Raw genomic sequence first — 18681 nt, forward strand, 5'->3', positions numbered from 1 at the left:
ACTAAAGACATTTATTCACAAAAGATATTTTTGAAAAAATTACTATAAATATAAAATTTAAAATATAAGAATTACTATAAAATATAAAATATTGATTGCCCAGTAAAAAAAATCTTCACCCCTCTCATATGTACATTAGATTATTGGTAATTTTTTTCTCTGAAAAGAACATAGGAATGGCTACTCGTCTTACTAAGACAAGGATACAATGTACTCGATCCTCTGAAAATTAAGATACAGAGAAGATGAGAACAGGATGAAGCTGCAGGTGGCTACCACCATCACTCCTACCCAGAGTATTTTTCATTTTTCATTGTTGCTAAGGAGGAGAAAGTACCTTTGTACTCCACAATAATGCAAGTGTCCATCTCAGGATGAACGCCATCCATCAAGATCATGAATCGAAGATTTTTGTCTACCTGGAATTTAACAATAAAACCAACAACTGTGTATATCAGTTTGGGCTTTAATCCAGTATTTGATAAGGTTGTCACTTCTGGAAAGACTGGTTAACCAGACCTTTTTAAAAAACCTTTCAGACAATTTTTTAAAAGCCCCTTATTTGGAGTGGGATTTATTACCCTGTCTTATAGGGTTACTGTTGTCAGTGGAGATAAATCGTCTTTTAATCCTCTTTTACTTAACTGTGCAACATTTGAAGCTTAAATGAAGGCAGTATTTACCCAGCACAGGTCCAAACAACATGGCCTTTTCTCTTAGTCACCTCATCTAAAGTCAACCTCAGAAAGCACAGGTGGAAAGTACAGAAGGGAACTGATCCCTGACCTGCTGCCATGCTCCAAATGGCACCACGTTGATGTTAGTCAACTGGACACCGCTGTGTTTCAGATTCCAAAACACTGGTCTTTCCGTGTCGCCAACATAAATGGGAACATCCGGTCGTCTCTGGGAAAGCTTCTGTAGTGTCGGGTAACTAGGGTCAGAGAGAGGGAAAGGTGAAAGATGGAAAAATAGGGTTGTCTAGGATAAGAGACTGTCTGTTCCTGAGACCAACACGTTGACCGAAGAGCAAGGAATTGAAAATCAGACCCTCACCAGAGACCAGAGGAGCATCTCTGCTCAAGGCTGATTAAAGTGATAAGGAGAGTCTCTAGGAGATTGTGCTTTCTCCTCAGAGCGTGCACGCACCACACGGTAGCTCTGTAGAGGGTCGTTATGTGCCAAGGTTGTGTGTGCCATTGTGGGGTATGGCGAGGACGAATGATGAACGGCCAGTTGCCTACTGTATTTCAAATGTGCACGAGTTCTAGGCTCTTCTTCACACTTTATTTGATTCTCACAAAGAGTTCTGAGGTTGTTCGTAGACGAGAAAACATCTTCAGAAATGTACAACTCACAAATAGTACGTTGGCACTCACATCTGGATTTTCTGATTCTGAACCTGGTGCTTCTTTTAGAAGGCAGGTCTAACTTTCAAAAATGTCCTCTCCAGTTTAAGAATCAGACTCACACACAGAATGTAATGTCAGGTGAAATAAATTTGTAATCATAAGAAAAGTATGAGCAAAGTCCACATATGGGATTTATCAACTGCACTGACAATGTTCACATTCCAACACTGTTAAAATAGGTCCGGTGGGGAAGAATTGCCTGGCTTTCTTTGAATAAAGGTTATCCGCTAGAATACATTGACCATTTCCCTTGTTTTTGTGATTCAGGGAGGTCCTATTCAATAAATAAAGATCAGATGGTATGACTGGGAGCAAATGAACTCAACACTTATTGTTCGACTAAGAAAGAGTTGAAAATGGTCAACCAAAGAAATGACTCCAGGGAGTAAAAGTCACAAGCTTCAGCAACTTTCCAGTGATCGGTTCTTGGCAACACACCGCACAGGTGTCGGGCACTACAGTGGAACCTGGTGTCTTGGTGCATGACAACTGTGCCACACAAGCCTCTGAAGCTAACCTAAAAAGGTTTCAGTCAGTGGCTAAAGAATAGACTGACTAGATGACATTCAAAATTCTTACCCATGCCCCTAAAACTCAGTGCATTCCCAGAGAGTGTTCTCATTTGAACTTTAGGCAATTACATTTTATAGCAGACACCATAAAACAATTGCCTCGTTATCATGATACTGTTATCATGGTGCCATGACCAACCATACAAAGTTGTACCACACACTTCAAGTCACTGTGCAGCACAAGAACCCAGGGTCTCATAAGCCTAAAGTTGTGCAAAGTTGGTTCCAAGGGCTTGTGTGAGACAAAGCAATCAGATGGTCGATTAGTGGACTTTTTGGACGGTGGTACCACCACACTGCAGTGGGCTGTGGTCAGTTAAGGAGTATGTTGCAGGTACTCTGTTACTAAGTCAGTTAATTAAAAAAAATTAAACTACTGCCTTTAGAAAATAAAAACAAAAGCATATCCATGCCCCATAGTTCCCGTGTGCTTTAGAATAGACCAGCAAGGAGCCAGTCAACCAACAGCCAATCTATTAACCCTAACCATGGCATTTATGTGACTCTGTCACGTAGGAGAAGGCGAAGCTGCCTCAGAAGAACCCTGCGGCCACGGCTCTGTGTGGATGATGGCAACTGAGGAAAGGTGATGACGCTTGCAAACCAGGTAATCAAGCACCACCCTGCAGTTCAGCTGAGGGGCAGGAGAAGGTCCTCCCTCCTCTGATACAGCTCATTCACAAATACGAGTGGCTTCTCCCTCCTCTCTCCTCTGACGGCCTGGGTAAGGGATGCTTCTTTGGGATCACCAGTGTCCAGTTCCTCTGGTTTCAGCAAAGTGTGGCCTGGGTTTGACTCGGGCTCCTGAGTCCTGCAGGAGCTCTAGGGTCTGTAGACCAGGCCTGGCAAGCCAGTGGCGGGAGCCAAGCCTGGTCTGCTCTCTGCTTTTGTGTGACTTTGCAAGCTGAAGTCAGTTGTGTTCTCCTTTTAGATGATCATAAAGAAAATCAAACAGACAATAATAATATATGATTCATAAAAATTATGTGATATGAAAATATCATCATCCCTGAAGTTTTATTGGGAGAGTCATTTCCTTTCAGGACTGTCTGTGGCTGCTTTTGAATGATAGTGGTAATGTTGACTCGGTCACAATGCTGATTACATGGCTTTCGGAGCCTAAAATATTTACACTGGCTCTTTATATTTAAAAAAAAAATGAAACAGAGGCTGATTCCTGTTATAAATGCTGAGCTGAGGAAACAATACCCCAAAGCTCAATCCTGCTGACCTTCAGCCTAAACTTGCACCGCCTAGTCTAAGGGTGGCACGTGAGGGGACTGTGAACCCTGTCCCCCTGACAGAGCTTCCTCATTCCCACTGGCGCAAAGCGTGGAAGCCCTTGTTACATTGAAATTGCAAAGTGCATGCACACATCCGTCTTTGTTAGTGCTCTTCTCTTCATTCCAAATGAAGTGCTTCGGAGCGAGTGGTCACTGCAGGAGAACTGGAGGACCGTCCTGCTCATATCGCAGCGTTACTGGCCCCCGAGGTGGTGCCAGGGCTCCTTACCTCAGGTGGTCTGAGTGCATGTGGCTGATGTAAATCAGGTCTGCTCGGCACAGCCTCTCCAGCCAGTCTGAGGGAGGCTCATGCAGCAGCCACCATCCCCGGGCAAAGGCAGGACCCATTAGCCAAGGGTCAAACACCATCCTCTTGTCTCCCAACTTGAGGTCCATGCAGGCATGCGTGAGATACGTTACCTGTGGGCAGAGTGAGATTCCTGTGATTGAGTCAGTACTGGGCAGCAAAAGTAAACAGAAAGCTTCTCCTGGCTCGCTGACAACTCGGGTCGGAGAGTTTTGTTCCTAAGCAAGGTTAGGCAAGATCTTGGGCTCAACTGCGGCTCAGCAGGTGCCTGAAATGAACAAACTCCCAGCACAGCCCTGACTCTTTCAGAGCAGACGCTCTCGCATTGGGTTTTAGGTGTCAAACCAATTGATATACCCAAACTCACTCTATCTAAATCTGGCATTTATGTGTGACCTGCACCATGAATATCTTTTGTGACTCGTCCTTCACAGCACAGTCTGCAAGGTGCTGTGGCCAGCATTGGGGATCTAAGCATGAGAGTGGCTGTGAACAGGGACATGAGTGAATGACGCCGAGGAGGGTGCGGGTGCGGGTTGGCACAGCGGAGCAGCCTGGATGGACCCGCCATGTCCGTCAAGAGGCCTGCGTGGCCTTCTCTTCCCCATCACCCGCCAGCTCAGCCTGCAGGATGCAGGTCCTGGGAGACACAGTGGCTTACACAGACCAGCACAGACTGGGGAATTCCAACCCCATTCCTCCTGATCCTGCCCCCGCCTGGCCTGAGAAAGATAAGGTAGCAGGAGCCCCAGCACCAAAGCCAACGGAGCAGGGCAGGAGAGGTCGGGGCCAAATTAGCTCAAATTCTGCCCGTCTGGGGTGCCTTCCCTTGTTTTTCCTAAAGAAGTAACTGCTCAAACATGCCCACGTTTCCAAACACACAGAGAAATGAATTTAAGATTGTCTCTCCCAAACTAATGTTTCCTCTGAAAAATCCCAACTTCTAAGTCTGGAAAAATAGATAAGGAGGTTTTGAAAGATATTAGGACAAGATGTAGAAATATACCACTGTCCCTTGCTGGGGCTTGGATGTGGCTTGTCCCCCACAGTCTCCTGTATGACCAGCCCGGTGCCATCATGGCCGGTAGAAGTGGGGGGATGCTAAGAGGCGGGGCCTAGTGGGAGGCCTCACCCTAGACTGATGCAGGATCAGCCCAACTGCCTAGGGGACAAGTTGTCACAGGTGGACTGGCACCTTTCACAAAGGTGCTTCTTGCCACTCTTGCACAGGCTCCTGCCATTGGGATGCCATCCAATCAGGAAGCCCTCACCAGAGCTGAGCAGATGCCAGCTTCTGGCTCTTGAACTGCCAGAACTATGGGTCAGTCTCTTTTCTTTATAAATTACCCAGCCCCACATATTTTGTTACAGTGACAGAAAACAGACTAAAACACGATTCTGTCTGATGAGGATTTGGCATCCAGCTAATTTCTGAACTTCCTCTAGTAGTTTTGTATGGTTCTCCTTTAGGATCTGTTCTAAAGTTTTGTATTGTTTTTCCTTGAATATACATGAAGGATATTTTTGTTTTATTTCTAAGAATATTAAAATTTTACTGTTTTCTTACCTGCACTTCCCCAAAAGCCAAATCTTCAGGGGGCCTGGGATCTGAATCCCAGGGGTTAGGAGGATTTAGTTCTAGAAGTAAAAGTCCACTGTTTTCATCCATTTCAACAACTGGAACCAAAGGGAAATAAATTTGGATTATTAACAAAAAATGGCTTAAAAAGTATTACTGAAATAGCAACCTGTGGTTCAAGTACACAGAGTAGAAAAAAAATCAAAGGAAAATTAAAACAAGTCTACCTCCGACTCACTTTACAGCCCAGAACTCAGAGGCCTGCGGCGCTGGACATGCACCACCTCACCGCAGTGAGTGAGGGAGAGGGATGGGCTCGGTGCCGAGAAGTGCCTTCTGGTAAGGGCCAAGCCCGTTTCACACAATAAGTAACCCCAGCCAGCCCGGGAAGGTGGGGTGTCTGGGGACCAGAGAACCCTGGTGAGGCCGGCAGGGGGATGGGCCCCAGCATGTGCGGGTGCCGGGTGTGGAGAGTTCGCTGTTCACAAAGTGCCCGGTAAGTGACAGCCTGGCGAGTCAATGGCCGATGGGGACTGGACCAGTCAGAGCCTGAAGGACCCCACGTGCCATGCCCAGTGGTTTAGGTTTTACCTTGGAGCCAGGAGGAATCAGTGAGGCTGTGAAGGCACTGTGGGGACCCTGGTGGCAGCCTGCTCAGGACCCACTGTCCTCCTCCTCCTTCCTGCAGCCTCTGTTTCCCCAGGAGGTGTGTGTCGCTGAGGCGGGCCACTCAGGCATGCCTGTGGTCCTGGGGGCTCCTAGACAAAGCTCCTACACATTCTGAGCACAGCTCTGGCCGGCGGGATGTGCGTGGATGTCTGCAGCAGGATCTGCGGGAACACTGCTCCTTCCCTGACCAAGAGGAAGGATCCAGGGACCTGCCCTAGTGGCCTTCCACTTTCCCCTCTTATTTGGACATGGTTGCTATTCCTTAGGGACAGGAGCCGTCATGAGACCCTGAGGAGAAGAGCCACTTACTAAGAGACAAAGCAGAGAGGAGGCGAGCAGGCTCCTGGGTGGAGCCATGGAGCCACGGCACTTTGCTCTCCGAGTTGCTGTGATGTGAGAAGCAGGCCCCCGTAGGGTCAGGACCCGGGATTGGGTTTCTATTGCACGAAGTCAAAACAGCACCTCAGGATGCAGCAGGAGGGTAATACAGTCAGAACTAGTCTGAGATCCCTGAGAGAGCTACAGGAGGCTCTGCGGGAGGGAGGAAGAGCACCCTGGATGGTCTCCCTGTGGTGTGGTGGGCGTGAACTGGAGACAGGTGTCCCCCGCAGAACTCTCACTTCCCCACTTCACAGTGGGTGACCTCCAGCAAGGCACCTGCTCCCCCTCTTTGATGTTCTTATCTTTAAGCTTTGCTACTTCCAAGGATACCAGGATAATTGATCCTAATAAACACTGCAATTGTACCAATTGCTATTTGAGGCATATGTCGTCTGCCACCAAGGCAGTCCCTGTCAAGGGCATCTCCAAAAGACAGCGACCAACGGTGCTGGAAAACTGGAAATCCACATTCAACAAAATGAAATGAACCCCCTCTCTCTCACCCTGACAGAACCAACTCAAAGTGAATCAAAGACTCAGGCATTAGACCAGAGACCCTGTATCTAACAGAAGAAAGAACAGGCCCAGATCTTCACCATGTCAGCCTAGGACCTGGCTTCCTAAACAAGACTCCTAAAGCACAAGAAGTAAAATCAAGAATAAATATGGGCTGGGGATGTGGCTCAAGCGGTAGCACGCTCGCCTAGCATGCGTGCGGCCCGGGTTCGATCCTCAGCACCACATACAAACAAAGATGTTGTGTCCGCCGAGAACTAAAAAATAAATATTAAAAAAAATTCTCTCTCTCTCTCTCTCTCTTGAAAAAAAAAGAATCAATAAACAAGATGGATTCAAACTAAAAAGCTTCTCTCAGCAAAGGAACAATCAATAATGAGAGGAGAGAGATTACAGAATGGGAGAAAAATCGTTATCATAGAGCACTAATCTCCAGGATATATAAAGAACTCAAAAAAAAAAAAAAAAAAACTTAATGCCAATAAATAAATAAATAAAATCCAATCAATAAATGGGCTAAGAAACTGAATAGACACTTCACAGAAGAAGAAATACGATCAACAAATATATGAAAAAATGTTCAGCATCTCTTGCAATTAGAGAAATATAAATCAAAACTACTCTAAGTCAGAATGGCAATTATCAAAAATATAAGCAACAATAAATGTTGGTGAGAATGTGGGAAAAAAATCATACATTGTTGGTGGGACTGCAATTGGTGCAACCACTCTAGAAAGCAGTATGGAGATTCCTCAGAAAACTTGGAATGGAACCTACATCTGACCCAGCTATCCCACTCCATGGTTTATTCCAAAAGGACTTAAAATCAGCATACCACAGTGATGCAGCCACATCAACGTTTATAGCAGCTCAACTCACAATAGCTAAGCTATGGAACCAACCTAGGTACCCTTCAGTAGATGAATGGATAAAGAAACTGTGGTACATATACACAATGGAATATTACTCAGCCTTAAAGAAAAATTAAATTATGGCATTTGCAGGTAAATGGATGGAGCTGGAGAATATCATACTAAGTGAAATAAGCCAATTCCAAAAAAACCAAAGACTGAATGTTTTCTCTGATATGCAGATATTGATCCATAATTGGGGCATAGGAGCTCAGGAAGAATGGAGTTAGTTCAGATTAGGTAGAGGGGAGTGAAGAGAAGGGAGGAGTAGGGGGTAGGAGAGATAGTAGATGAATTGGACATTATTATGTTGTGTACACATATGTCTACACAGCCGGTAGGGTTCTACATCACCTAAACCAGAAGAACGAGGAATCATACTCCCTTTATGTATGATGTATCCTACTGCCTTCTACTGTCATGTATAACTAATTAGAGCAAATTTTAAAAATGTTAAACAAAGGGCATCTTCACTCTGTCCTAGCAGCCATGTGCTTTGCAATGACATCGAATGTGGAGATGTCTCATCTGCCCCTTTGAAACCACTGCTGATTATACTCACTTTGAAAAAACTGCCTATGGAAGAAAATGAGGTAAAAGTGACCACAGAATAAAAAATGACACATTTCAGAATCAGTCTCTGCCACGGTAAACAGAGATCCCTCCATCAAACGTCAAGTTTTCTAGGTCATTTGATGGACCACACAAGGAAAGGACTGAAAATGTAAACATCCACTTCCTCTAAAAGCCTTTTCTTCTCCCCATGCCCCTCCTGAGCTTCTCCTTCCCACTTGTGTTCCTCCCTCTGCCCTGGCAAAAGGGGGCTCACCCGACCAGATCTGCCTGGAAGGCCCCTGCCCCTGCCTATCAACCTGCTCAGCCTCTGGCTCCACTGGGGCCACATGTCGTCTTACCAGAGAGAGCCTTCCTCCCCCTTTCCTTCCCTCTCCCTTCTCTCTCTCTCTCTCTCTCTCTCTCTCTCTCTCTCTCTCTCTCTCCTCCTCCTCCTCCTCCTCTTCCTTCTCTTTTGGTCTCTTATATATAAAAGGTTGTGGCTCAGCAGTAGAGTTCGCCTAGTACATGTGCAGCCCTGGGGTCGATCCTCAGCACCTCATAAAAATGAATAAATTTTTTAAAAAAGTGTGTCCAACTACGACTAAAAAATAAATTTAAAAAATTTACTTGTCACATAGTAATTGTATATACCTATGGGATACAATGTAACATTCATACATTTAAGTATGTGAACACATGCACACAGGCTATCAGATCAGGTGATTGGCTTTTCCCTCACCCTTACAATTTCTATGTGCTAAAAACATGCAAAATCTTCTCTACCACCTAGTTTGGTACAACTAGATACCACTAATTCCAACCCCAGCTACGCCGGTGCTACAGGACAGGAAGCTGCATCTCCTGTGGCACCCTCCCCTGAACCCATGGGCCACCCCGTCCAGCCGGAGGCTGCCGTCCCTCCCTGGCCTCCAGGTCTCCTGTTTTCCTCTCATTTCGTATTATCATAGGTGCACCGAGGTTGTTTGCTCATGGTCCATCTGTCCTGCAAATGCACGCTCCGAGAGAGCAGGATCATTCTGCTTGTCATGGTTCTGGGTGCCACAAGCCATGTTGGGACCACGTGGGATTCACTAAGTGTGTGGTAGTTGACTCATGGTCTTGGCATCTCATCTTCTGAGACTGTCTTGGGCTGCACGGCCCCTCTAGGTGCTGCTCCTGCCCAGACCTGACTTAAAGAAGTCAGCACCTAAAAGAAGAGTCACCTCAACACGAGCGAGAAACATAGTGCATCCCTTTCCTTTGTTCTCCAAGGCACTTTGAAGGCTGTTGGGAAAGGGTCCCAGCAGGCAGCCCCCAGGGGTCCCTTCTGTCACACCTCCCCGTTGCCTTCCCTCACCTGTCCACTCTGCTCCAGGAGTGGACTCCGGCAGACCACACCAAGGGCTCCCAGACCCTCTGCCTTCCAGGCGGGTCAGTGGGTGGAGCTGCTGACTCCTCCTGCCCTCACCTGGGCCACTTTGACCTGGCTGTGCTCTGGGCACCAGCGCAGGAATTATGACACATACTTCACATAGCTCTGGTGGGGATCAAATGAGATGGTGAATCCTAAAGTGTCTAGCACCTCGCCTGGGACAGAGCAGGCAGTAAAAGATACTAGCATTGTTATGGTGATTATTTGACACTTTAAGAAGAGTTAAAAAGAATATTCATTACAGAGTGAACAAAGCTACCTACTATCAGTGGGCAGCTGGAAGACACAGTGGTGTCAGGGACACCCTCCAAACCTCTCGCTCTGATACCATTCCTAAGGACTTTCCTTCTTCCTGATTTTTTTCTCTTAAAAGATGCAAAAGAAATTAAGAACCTGAAACTCTTAACTATTGTTCTGAAAGTACAAAGATAAATTGCATTTACTCAGGGAAGAGAAACTTTCCGCCTCTGTTCACAAAGTGGTAAGAAAGTGGTATCCTGATTTTGACCTTGCAGACTGGTGAAATCTACTTCATTTGGATAATAATTTAATTTCCAGAAAAACAAACGAATGATATTCCTTAAACTCTTAAGTAAGGAAGAATAATAAAGATGAACTAGAACAAAAACACATTAGAAAACTATAATAATAAAATAATCGATTATTGGCATTAAGATCACTAAACAATAGATACTTGATTATATAACTAATTTATGAGTATATTCTAAAGAGGGTATCACAAATTGGCAGACTGTCTAATGAATCACATTTCTTGGTTGGTTAGCTAAACATTCCAGTTAAGTTAGGACAAAGGAATGCGATCTTATCTGGAAAACTTATGATAAACAACTACCAAGGGAGAACTTTTCAGTTCAGCAGCAGTGGAAATAATTCCATGGAAAATCTAAACAAATACAAATGTAAAAGGAAAATGTTTCAATGCTGAAACAATATGTCAAGCATGTTTTGCTAAATGATAGTTAAACAAACTATGACCATCACATTTGTTAGACAGATGTTAAGTAAAAGTAACAAGATACAATTTTTGCCTCAATGAGAAGAGTCTAAGGGCTGGGGATGGAGCCCAAAGGTAAAATGTTGGCCTAGCACACCCAAAGCCCTGGGTTCAATACCCTGCACTGGAAAAAAATAGAAAAGTCTTTAACATACTAAGCTGCTTATGACTGGATGAATTTTTTCTTTGCTTGTATTTTTATTTTTCCTTAATGCACAGTTAACTTTAAAAAAAAATAAAAGTATTTTGAAAACCTGTGAAAAAAACTGAGAAAAGTCTGAAAACCAGGAATGTCCTGAGCTAGTTAAGGTATGGGGAGAAAAGTCATGCACAGATACTATTTGCTGAGAGCCAAAATTCATCCGTTCTGAAGAATGGGTGGTAACACACTTCATAATGGAGAATGGGCAATGACTCACGCACTCATGTAGGGTCTCTAATTAAAAGGGCTGTGTTCATCCTACTTCTCAATTCCTGAGGTATTTGGTCCATGTAAAGCTACTTTCTCTTTTATTTGCTCCCTTTATCTCATTTCACTGCTTTACAGGGTGTCCTTCAGAGTATCTGTGCAGGAGGTGCTTTGTGTTGTGTGCATTAAGTCCTATGCCCAGTGCAGGGTCTCCACATCAGCAGACCCCCTGATGTTGAGGTCCATGGTGTTCCCAGATGCATATTCAGTGCTCCTCTCCTAACAGTGCTGAGCAGTCCATGGTGGGTGTACGTCCACCACATTTTATCTACTCATTCCCCAGATCCTGCCTCAGTGGAATTTCTTGTGATGTGAACAGGAGTAGATTGATGGTAACTCTGCCAGACACTTTCTAGAACGGCTGCACCAGCCACGCTCCCAGCAGACGCTTCGCGATCCCTACGTCCCTGAAAACGTCTAGCATCATCTTAGTTTCTATCTTTTTTTTTTTTTAACCAGTTAAAAAGTTGTCAAGTGAAATCTCCTGGCTTCATTGGTAGTTTTCTGGTTACTAATTAACTTGTAGTTTTTTGATTTATGAGTTAAAGAAATATTTTTGTGTGTTTAGTAGTCTGTGGGTTCCTCTGTAAAACACTAGTTCCTGTCCTTTCTTCCCTTCTTATGTTGCATTTCCTGTCTTGGTCAACTTGAAATACTTCCTATCATCTGCTGGGTATTAATCTCTTGTTGGTTATGGATACTGCAAAATATCGGAAAGTGTCACATGTCTTAGTTTTTTTTTTTTTTTTAATCCATGATGCCCTTCCTTAACCCGAAATCCTAGATATTGATGAAATTATATTTTTGAAGTTTAATGACTGTCTGAAGAGTCGAGAAGTGCCACACCGTTTCCAAGCCAGAGATGTCCTCCTGTGTTTCTTCTGTAGCTTTGCAACTTTGCTTTTCACGTTCATGTGAAGCCTGCTGTAGGTGGAGGGGTAGGAAGTGTGATGTGGGTGAAGGAGTTTAATTAATCAGACCTTTTGCCAGTAACTCAGCGACTCCATGGCAACACCACTAAATGCAGAGAAGCACTTATTTATTTTTGTGGTGCTGAGGATTGAACCCAGGGCCTTGTGCATGAAAGGCAAGCGCTTTACCAACTGAGCTATATTCCCAGCCCATCAGTTTTGTTTTTGGTAGCAAAAACAAAAACATAAGTAGTTGAAATTTCAACAGAGAAAGGGCTAAATGAATTCTATGTTAGCACTTAATATGAACACACTTAAAAATTATATATAGGGTCATGCACCTCATAATGATGCTTCATTCAATGATGGGCCACATGTAGACAGTGGTCCCTAAGATTAAATTGGAGAGTAGAATCCAAGATGGCAGGCTAGAGGGAGGCAGCATTCTGTGTCACTCCGGGACCTGGGATCCAAGTAGTGGGAATGCTGTTTCTCTGCGAGTGATTAGAGAACCCCCGACAGCTGCCGCCACGCAGGTCCTCCAGGTGCCCGAGTAGGACAAAGGCATTAGCACTCGTGCAGGACACCCAAGGGCAGCCCATGCACTCCTGTGTGGACCCCCAGCTACCATGTGGGGGCTCCTCTGGCCGCCTCCATCTTGGGGCATTGCAACCACTGTCACAGTCCCCTATACCCGGTAGCCTGAACCTGGTACACAGCCCTGGATCCAGAGATAGCCACCAGCCACACTACTGCACGCCACTGAGCTGCATCTCTGAACAAGCTGTTCAACACCACTTCCTGGCCCCACCTGACCCAACACCCCATTGCTGAAAGCAGCCACCTCCATCACGGGACACCTTGGTGGCCATCTTTAGTTGGGAAAACTCCCTGCTTGGAACTCTGGCTGGGGCTTAGAAGCAATATCAAGGTACCAAAAGTCCCCAACTCCCTCCTCTCCCCAGCAGCCGCTAACCTGGCTCAGTGCCTGAGGCTATGCGGCTGGTCCTTAGCTCACAAAACTGGGTCCTGAACTGTCCAATATAAAACAGCTGTCTGTGACAGGGCGCAGCCCCCAGAGTGCAGCCCACAAGACGGCCAGAGAGAAAGGTTCCTAATTAGGAAGTAGAAAGGGAGGGATGAGTGAGACACAGTTTAGAGACTAAGTTAGAGACCAGGAATTGTGAGGTCGACAGGGATATAAGGAGATAAGACCAGGCACCCACATCACACGAGCAGGCCCCAGAGGAGATCCTTGGACCAACCCTGATGACCTTCACATCCTGAGGGTGAGATATCAGCAAACAGCAGATGACCTCACCTGCTGGTTGAGAAGCGAAGCTGGAAAGATACTGACCTCCCACAAAAGATCTTCTTTCCAGATTTTTTTCCCTCTCTCTCTCTCTTCTCCCACCCTCACATCCCCAACATCTGTGAAACCAAGAACCTTTCATGAAATGGGCGGCTGAGGACTGGGATGTCTGAATAGTATGTCACAATGATGTTGTATATTGTTTTACCTCCTATTTTTACATTTTTTACTTTCTTAATATTTATGTTTGTTTTTGTACTCTACTGTCTTCCCACTTATTGTCTCCCCCAAATCACTTTCTCTTTCTTCTCCAGCTACTAACCAACTTTTTTAGATTCCTCTTTCACACTTCCTAAGATCTAATAAGTCTGCATCCTCACCTCCTACCCCTCAACATCTCACCCTACACCTCACCCCGGGTTCTTAGTCCACCACCAGAAACTGTAGACCCTTTTGCAAACCTACTGTTTATATTGTAGATAATCATTGAACTCACCATTTCTGATACTGTGATAAAACCATGAATGTCTCAATAGCAGCTATTTGGTTTAAGGCTATATGTCTTTGCATTCGGATCTGTTCACATTGTTCTCCCCCTTAAGACAGAGGTCCTGGAAACCTGCAGGGACACCATGAGCCTATAAGGTAAAAACTGTCACACCTCGGATCCCCAGAGCTAGAAGGGAAGGGACATGAACAACATGAAACCACAAGGGAAGGAAGTGCCCAACAAACCAGGATACTACATGATGAGAATCCATGGGCGGCACAGCAGGAGAAAGGACAGAGGAGTTCAGGATGTACATGATTAAAATGTTCTGTGAATTAAAGGGTGAGATTAGAGAGCAAATATAGGAAGCAAAATATTACAATTAGGAGATAGAGGTTCTGATAAAACCAAACAGAAATCTTTGAAATGAAAAAAAAAAAAACCAATAAACCAAATTAAAAGCTCAATACAAAGCCTCACCAACAGATTAGACCACTTGGAAGACAGGACCTCAGACAATGAAGACAAAAAATAAAATCTTGAAAAGAATGTTGACCATGCAGTGAAGATGGTAAGAAACCATGAGCAGAACATTCAAGAAACATCAGATAATGTAAAAAGACCAAATTTAAGAATTACTGGGCTAGAGGAAGGCATAGAGGTCCCAACCAAAGGAATGAACAATCTGTTCAATGAAATAATGTCAGAAAAATTTCCAAACATGAAGAATTAATTGGAAAATCAAATAAATACAAGAGGCTTACAGGCCACCAAATGTACAAAATCACAACAGATCCCCACCAAGGCACGTTATAATGAAAATGCCCAGCATACAGAATAAGGATAGAACCTTAAAAGCCACAAGGGAGAGGAATCAGACCACATATAGGGGGAGACCAATTAGGATATCTTCAGATTTTTTCAACCCAGACCTTGAAAGCTAGAAGATCCTGGAACAACATATACCAAGCTCTAAAAGAAAATGAATGCCAACTGAGAAAATTATATCCAGTAAAATTAAGCTTTATAATTGATGATGAAATAAAGACCTTCCATTACAAACAAAAGCTAAAAAGAATTTACAGCAATAAAGCCTGAACTACAGAACATCCTTGGCAAAATATTTCATGAGGAGGAAATAAAAAACAACAATAAAAATCAGCAAAGGGATATAGTATACTAAAGGAAATACTAATCAAAGGAGAAACCAAGTCATGTTAAATACCAAAAATAAACAAAAATGGCTGGAATACAAATCATGTCTCAATAATAACCCTGAGTGTTAGTGGACTAAACTCACCAATCAAAAGACATAGGCTAGCAGATTGGTTAAAAAAAAAAAAGACCCAACAATATGCTGCCTCCAAGAGACTCATCTCATAGGAAAAGACACCCATAGGCTGAAGGTGAAAGGTTGGGAAAAAACATACCACTCACATGGACTGCGGAAGCAAGCAGGGGTGTCCATCCTCATATCAAATAAGGTAGACTTCAAGCCAAAGTTAATGAAAAGGGATAAAGAAGGACCCTACATACTGCTCAAGGGACCATACACCAACAGGACATAACAATTATATGTCCCAAACAATGGAGCAGCCATGTTCATCAAACAAACTCTTCTCAAGTTCAAGAGTCAAATAGACCATTACACAATAATTCTGGGTGACTTTAACAAACTTCTTTCACCACTGGATAGAACTTACAAATAAAAACTGAACTAAGAAATCTGTAGAACTCAATAATATAACCAATACATTAGACTTAACCGATAGAGAATATTTCATCCTTCAATGAATAAATATGCTTTCTTCTATCAGATCTCAATGGAATGAAATTAGAAATCAATGATAAAATAAAAAGTAGAAGCTACTCCAACTCCTAGAGACTAAATAATATGCCATTGAATGAACAATGGATCGCAAAAGATATCAAGGTGGAGATTAAAAAATTCTTAGAGGTAAATGAGAGCAGTGATACAGCATATCAAAATCTCTGGGACATTGTGAAGGCAGTACTAACAGGAAAGGTCATTGCATGAAGTTCCTTCCTTAAAAGAAGAAAAAGTCAATAAGTAAATGACCAAAGCCCTAGAAAAAGAAGAACAAATCCACACCTAAAGCAGTAGAATAATTAAGATCAGTGCTGAAATCAATGAAATTGAAACAAAAGAAATAATTGAAAAAATTGACAAAGCAAAAAGTTGGTTCCTTGAAAAAATAAATAACATTGATAAACCCTTAGCCATGCTAACAAAGAGAAGGAGAGAAAATTCAAATTACTAACATATGTGATGAAAAAGGAAATATCATGACAGACACTACAGAAATATAAAATAATTAGGAATTATTTTGAAAATTTGTACTACAATAAAATAGAAAATATCATAGGAATTTACAAATTTCTAGAGTCATATGATTTGCCTGAACTGAATCAGAATGATATACACAAGTTAAACAGATCAATTTCAACCAATAAAATAGAAGACACCATCAGAAGCCTACCAACCAAGAAAATCCCAGGAAAAGATGGATACACCGCCGAGTTCTACAAGACCTTTAAAGAAGAACAAATACCAATACTCCTCAAATTATTTCATGACATAGAAAAAGAGAGAATACTTCCAAACTCATTCTATGAGGCCAATTTCACCCTGATTCCAAAACCAAACAAAGACACATCAAAGAAATAAAACTTCAGACCAATATCTCTAATGAACGTAGATGCAAAATTCTCAATAAATTCTGGCAAGCAGCATGTAAAAACATATTAAAATGATAGTACATCATGATCAACTGGGGTTCATCCCAGGGATCAAGGTTGGTTCAACATATGGAAATCAATAAATGTAATTCATCACATCAATAGACTTAAAAATAAGAATCCTATGAACATCTCAATAGATGCAGAAAAAGCATTGGACAAAATACAGCACCCCTTCATGTTCAATACACTAGAAAAACTAGGGATAACAGGAACATATCTCAACATCATAAAGGCTATCTACACTAAGCCCCAGGCCAACAGCATTCTAAATGGAGAAAGATTGAAGGTATTCCTTCTAAAAACTGGAACAAGACAGAGATGCCCTCTTTCACCACTTTCATTTAATATAGTTCTTGAAACACTGGCCAGAGCAATTAGATAGATGAAAGAAATAAAAGGGACAAGGATAGGAAAAGAAGAACTCAAATTATCACTATTTGCCAACAATAAGATTCTATACATAGAAGATCCAAAAAATTCCACCAGAAAACTTCTAGAACTAATAATGAATTCAGCAAAGTAGCAGGATATAAAATCAACACCCATTAATCAAAGGCATTTCTATATATCAGTGACAAATTCTCTGAAAGAGAAACTAGGAAAACTACCCCATTTACAATAGCCTCAAAAAAAATACTTTGGAATCAACTTCACAAAAGAGGTGAAAGATCTCTACAATGAAAATTACAGAACACTAAAGAAAGAAATTAAAGAAGACCTTAAAAGATGAAAAGATCTCCCTTGTTCTTGGATAGGCAGAATTAATATTGTCATAATGACCATACTACCAAAAGCACTATACGGATTTAATAGAATTCCAATCAAAATCCCAATGACATTCTGCATAGAAATAGAAAAAGCAATCATGAAATTCATCTGGAAAAATAAGAGACCCAGAATAGCTAAAGCAATCCTTAGCAGGAAAGGTGAAGCAGGTGGCATCACTATATCAGATCTTAAACTATACTACAGAGCAATAATAATAAAACCAGGATGGTATTGGCACCAAAACAGACTGGTAGATCAATGGTACAGAATAGAGGACACAGAGACAAACCCACATAAATTCAGTTATCTCATATTAGACGAAGGTGCCAAAAATATACATTGGAGAAAAGATGGCCTCTTTAACAAATGGTGCTGGGAAAACTGAAACTCCATATGCAACAAAATGAAATGAAACCCCTATCTCTCACCATGCACAAAACTCAACTTAAAGTGGATCAAGGACCTAGGAATTAAACCAGAGATCCTGTGCCTAATAGAAGAAAAAACAGAAACCCAAATCTTCATCATGTGGGATTAGGCCCTGACTTCCTTAATAAGACTCCTATAGCACATGAAATAAAACCAAGAATCAATAATTGGGATGAATTCAAACTAACAGCTTCTTCTCAGCAAAATAAACAATCAGTGAGGTGAATAGAGAACCTACAGAATGGGAGCAAATCTTTACCACATGCAGATCAGATAGAGCACTAATCTCTAGGATATATAAAGAACTCAAAAATCTTAACACCAAAAGAACGAATAACCCAGGCAATAAATGGGCCAAGGAACTTCTCAGAAGAAGATATACAATCAATCAACAAATATACAAAAAAAAAATGTTCAACATGTTTAGTAATTAGAGAAATGCAAATCAAAACTATTCTAAGATTTCATCTTACTCCAGTCAGAATGGCAGCTATCAAGAATACAAACAACAATAAGTGTAGGTGAGGATGTGGGGGAAAGGCACATTCATACATTGTTGGTGGGACTGCAAATCGGTGCAACCAATATGGAAAGCAGTATGGAGATTCCTTGGAAAACTTGGAATGGAACTACCATTTGACCCAGCTATCCACTCCTCAGTTTATACCCAAAGGTCTTAAAAACAGCATACTACAGTAGGGACACAGCCACATCAATGTTTATAGCAGCTCAATTCATAATAACTAAACTGTGGAACCAACTTAGATGCCCTTTGGTAGATGAATGGATAAAGAAACTTTGGCATATATATACACAACGGAATATTACTCAGCAATAAAAGAGATTAAAATCACGGCATTTTCAGATAAATGGATGGAGCTGGAAAATATTATGCTAAGGGAAGTTA

General features: G+C 42.6%; 1 protein-coding gene across 8 annotated transcripts in view; it reads right to left on the reverse strand.

Moving 5' to 3' along the window:
• Positions 1-18681, reverse strand: part of LOC114102657 (cytidine monophosphate-N-acetylneuraminic acid hydroxylase) — a 75108-nt gene that overhangs the window by 29114 nt on the left and 27313 nt on the right. For all 8 annotated transcript variants that reach the window (XR_003584556.2, XR_003584555.2, XM_027948128.2 and 5 more), the window contains exons 4-7: positions 5142-5251; positions 3497-3687; positions 787-934; positions 338-419 (exon numbers count right to left, since the gene is read on the reverse strand). Coding sequence is in view for 6 of the 8 variants with exons in the window: in XM_027948128.2 (XP_027803929.2) it covers positions 338-419; positions 787-934; positions 3497-3687; positions 5142-5251 (531 nt within the window). In the remaining 2 variants the exon portion in view is untranslated. The remainder of the gene's footprint in view (positions 1-337; positions 420-786; positions 935-3496; positions 3688-5141; positions 5252-18681) is intronic.

The sequence above is a fragment of the Marmota flaviventris genome, chromosome 6 (genome assembly GCF_047511675.1).
Source record: "Marmota flaviventris isolate mMarFla1 chromosome 6, mMarFla1.hap1, whole genome shotgun sequence".
Taxonomy (NCBI): Eukaryota; Metazoa; Chordata; class Mammalia; order Rodentia; family Sciuridae; genus Marmota; species Marmota flaviventris.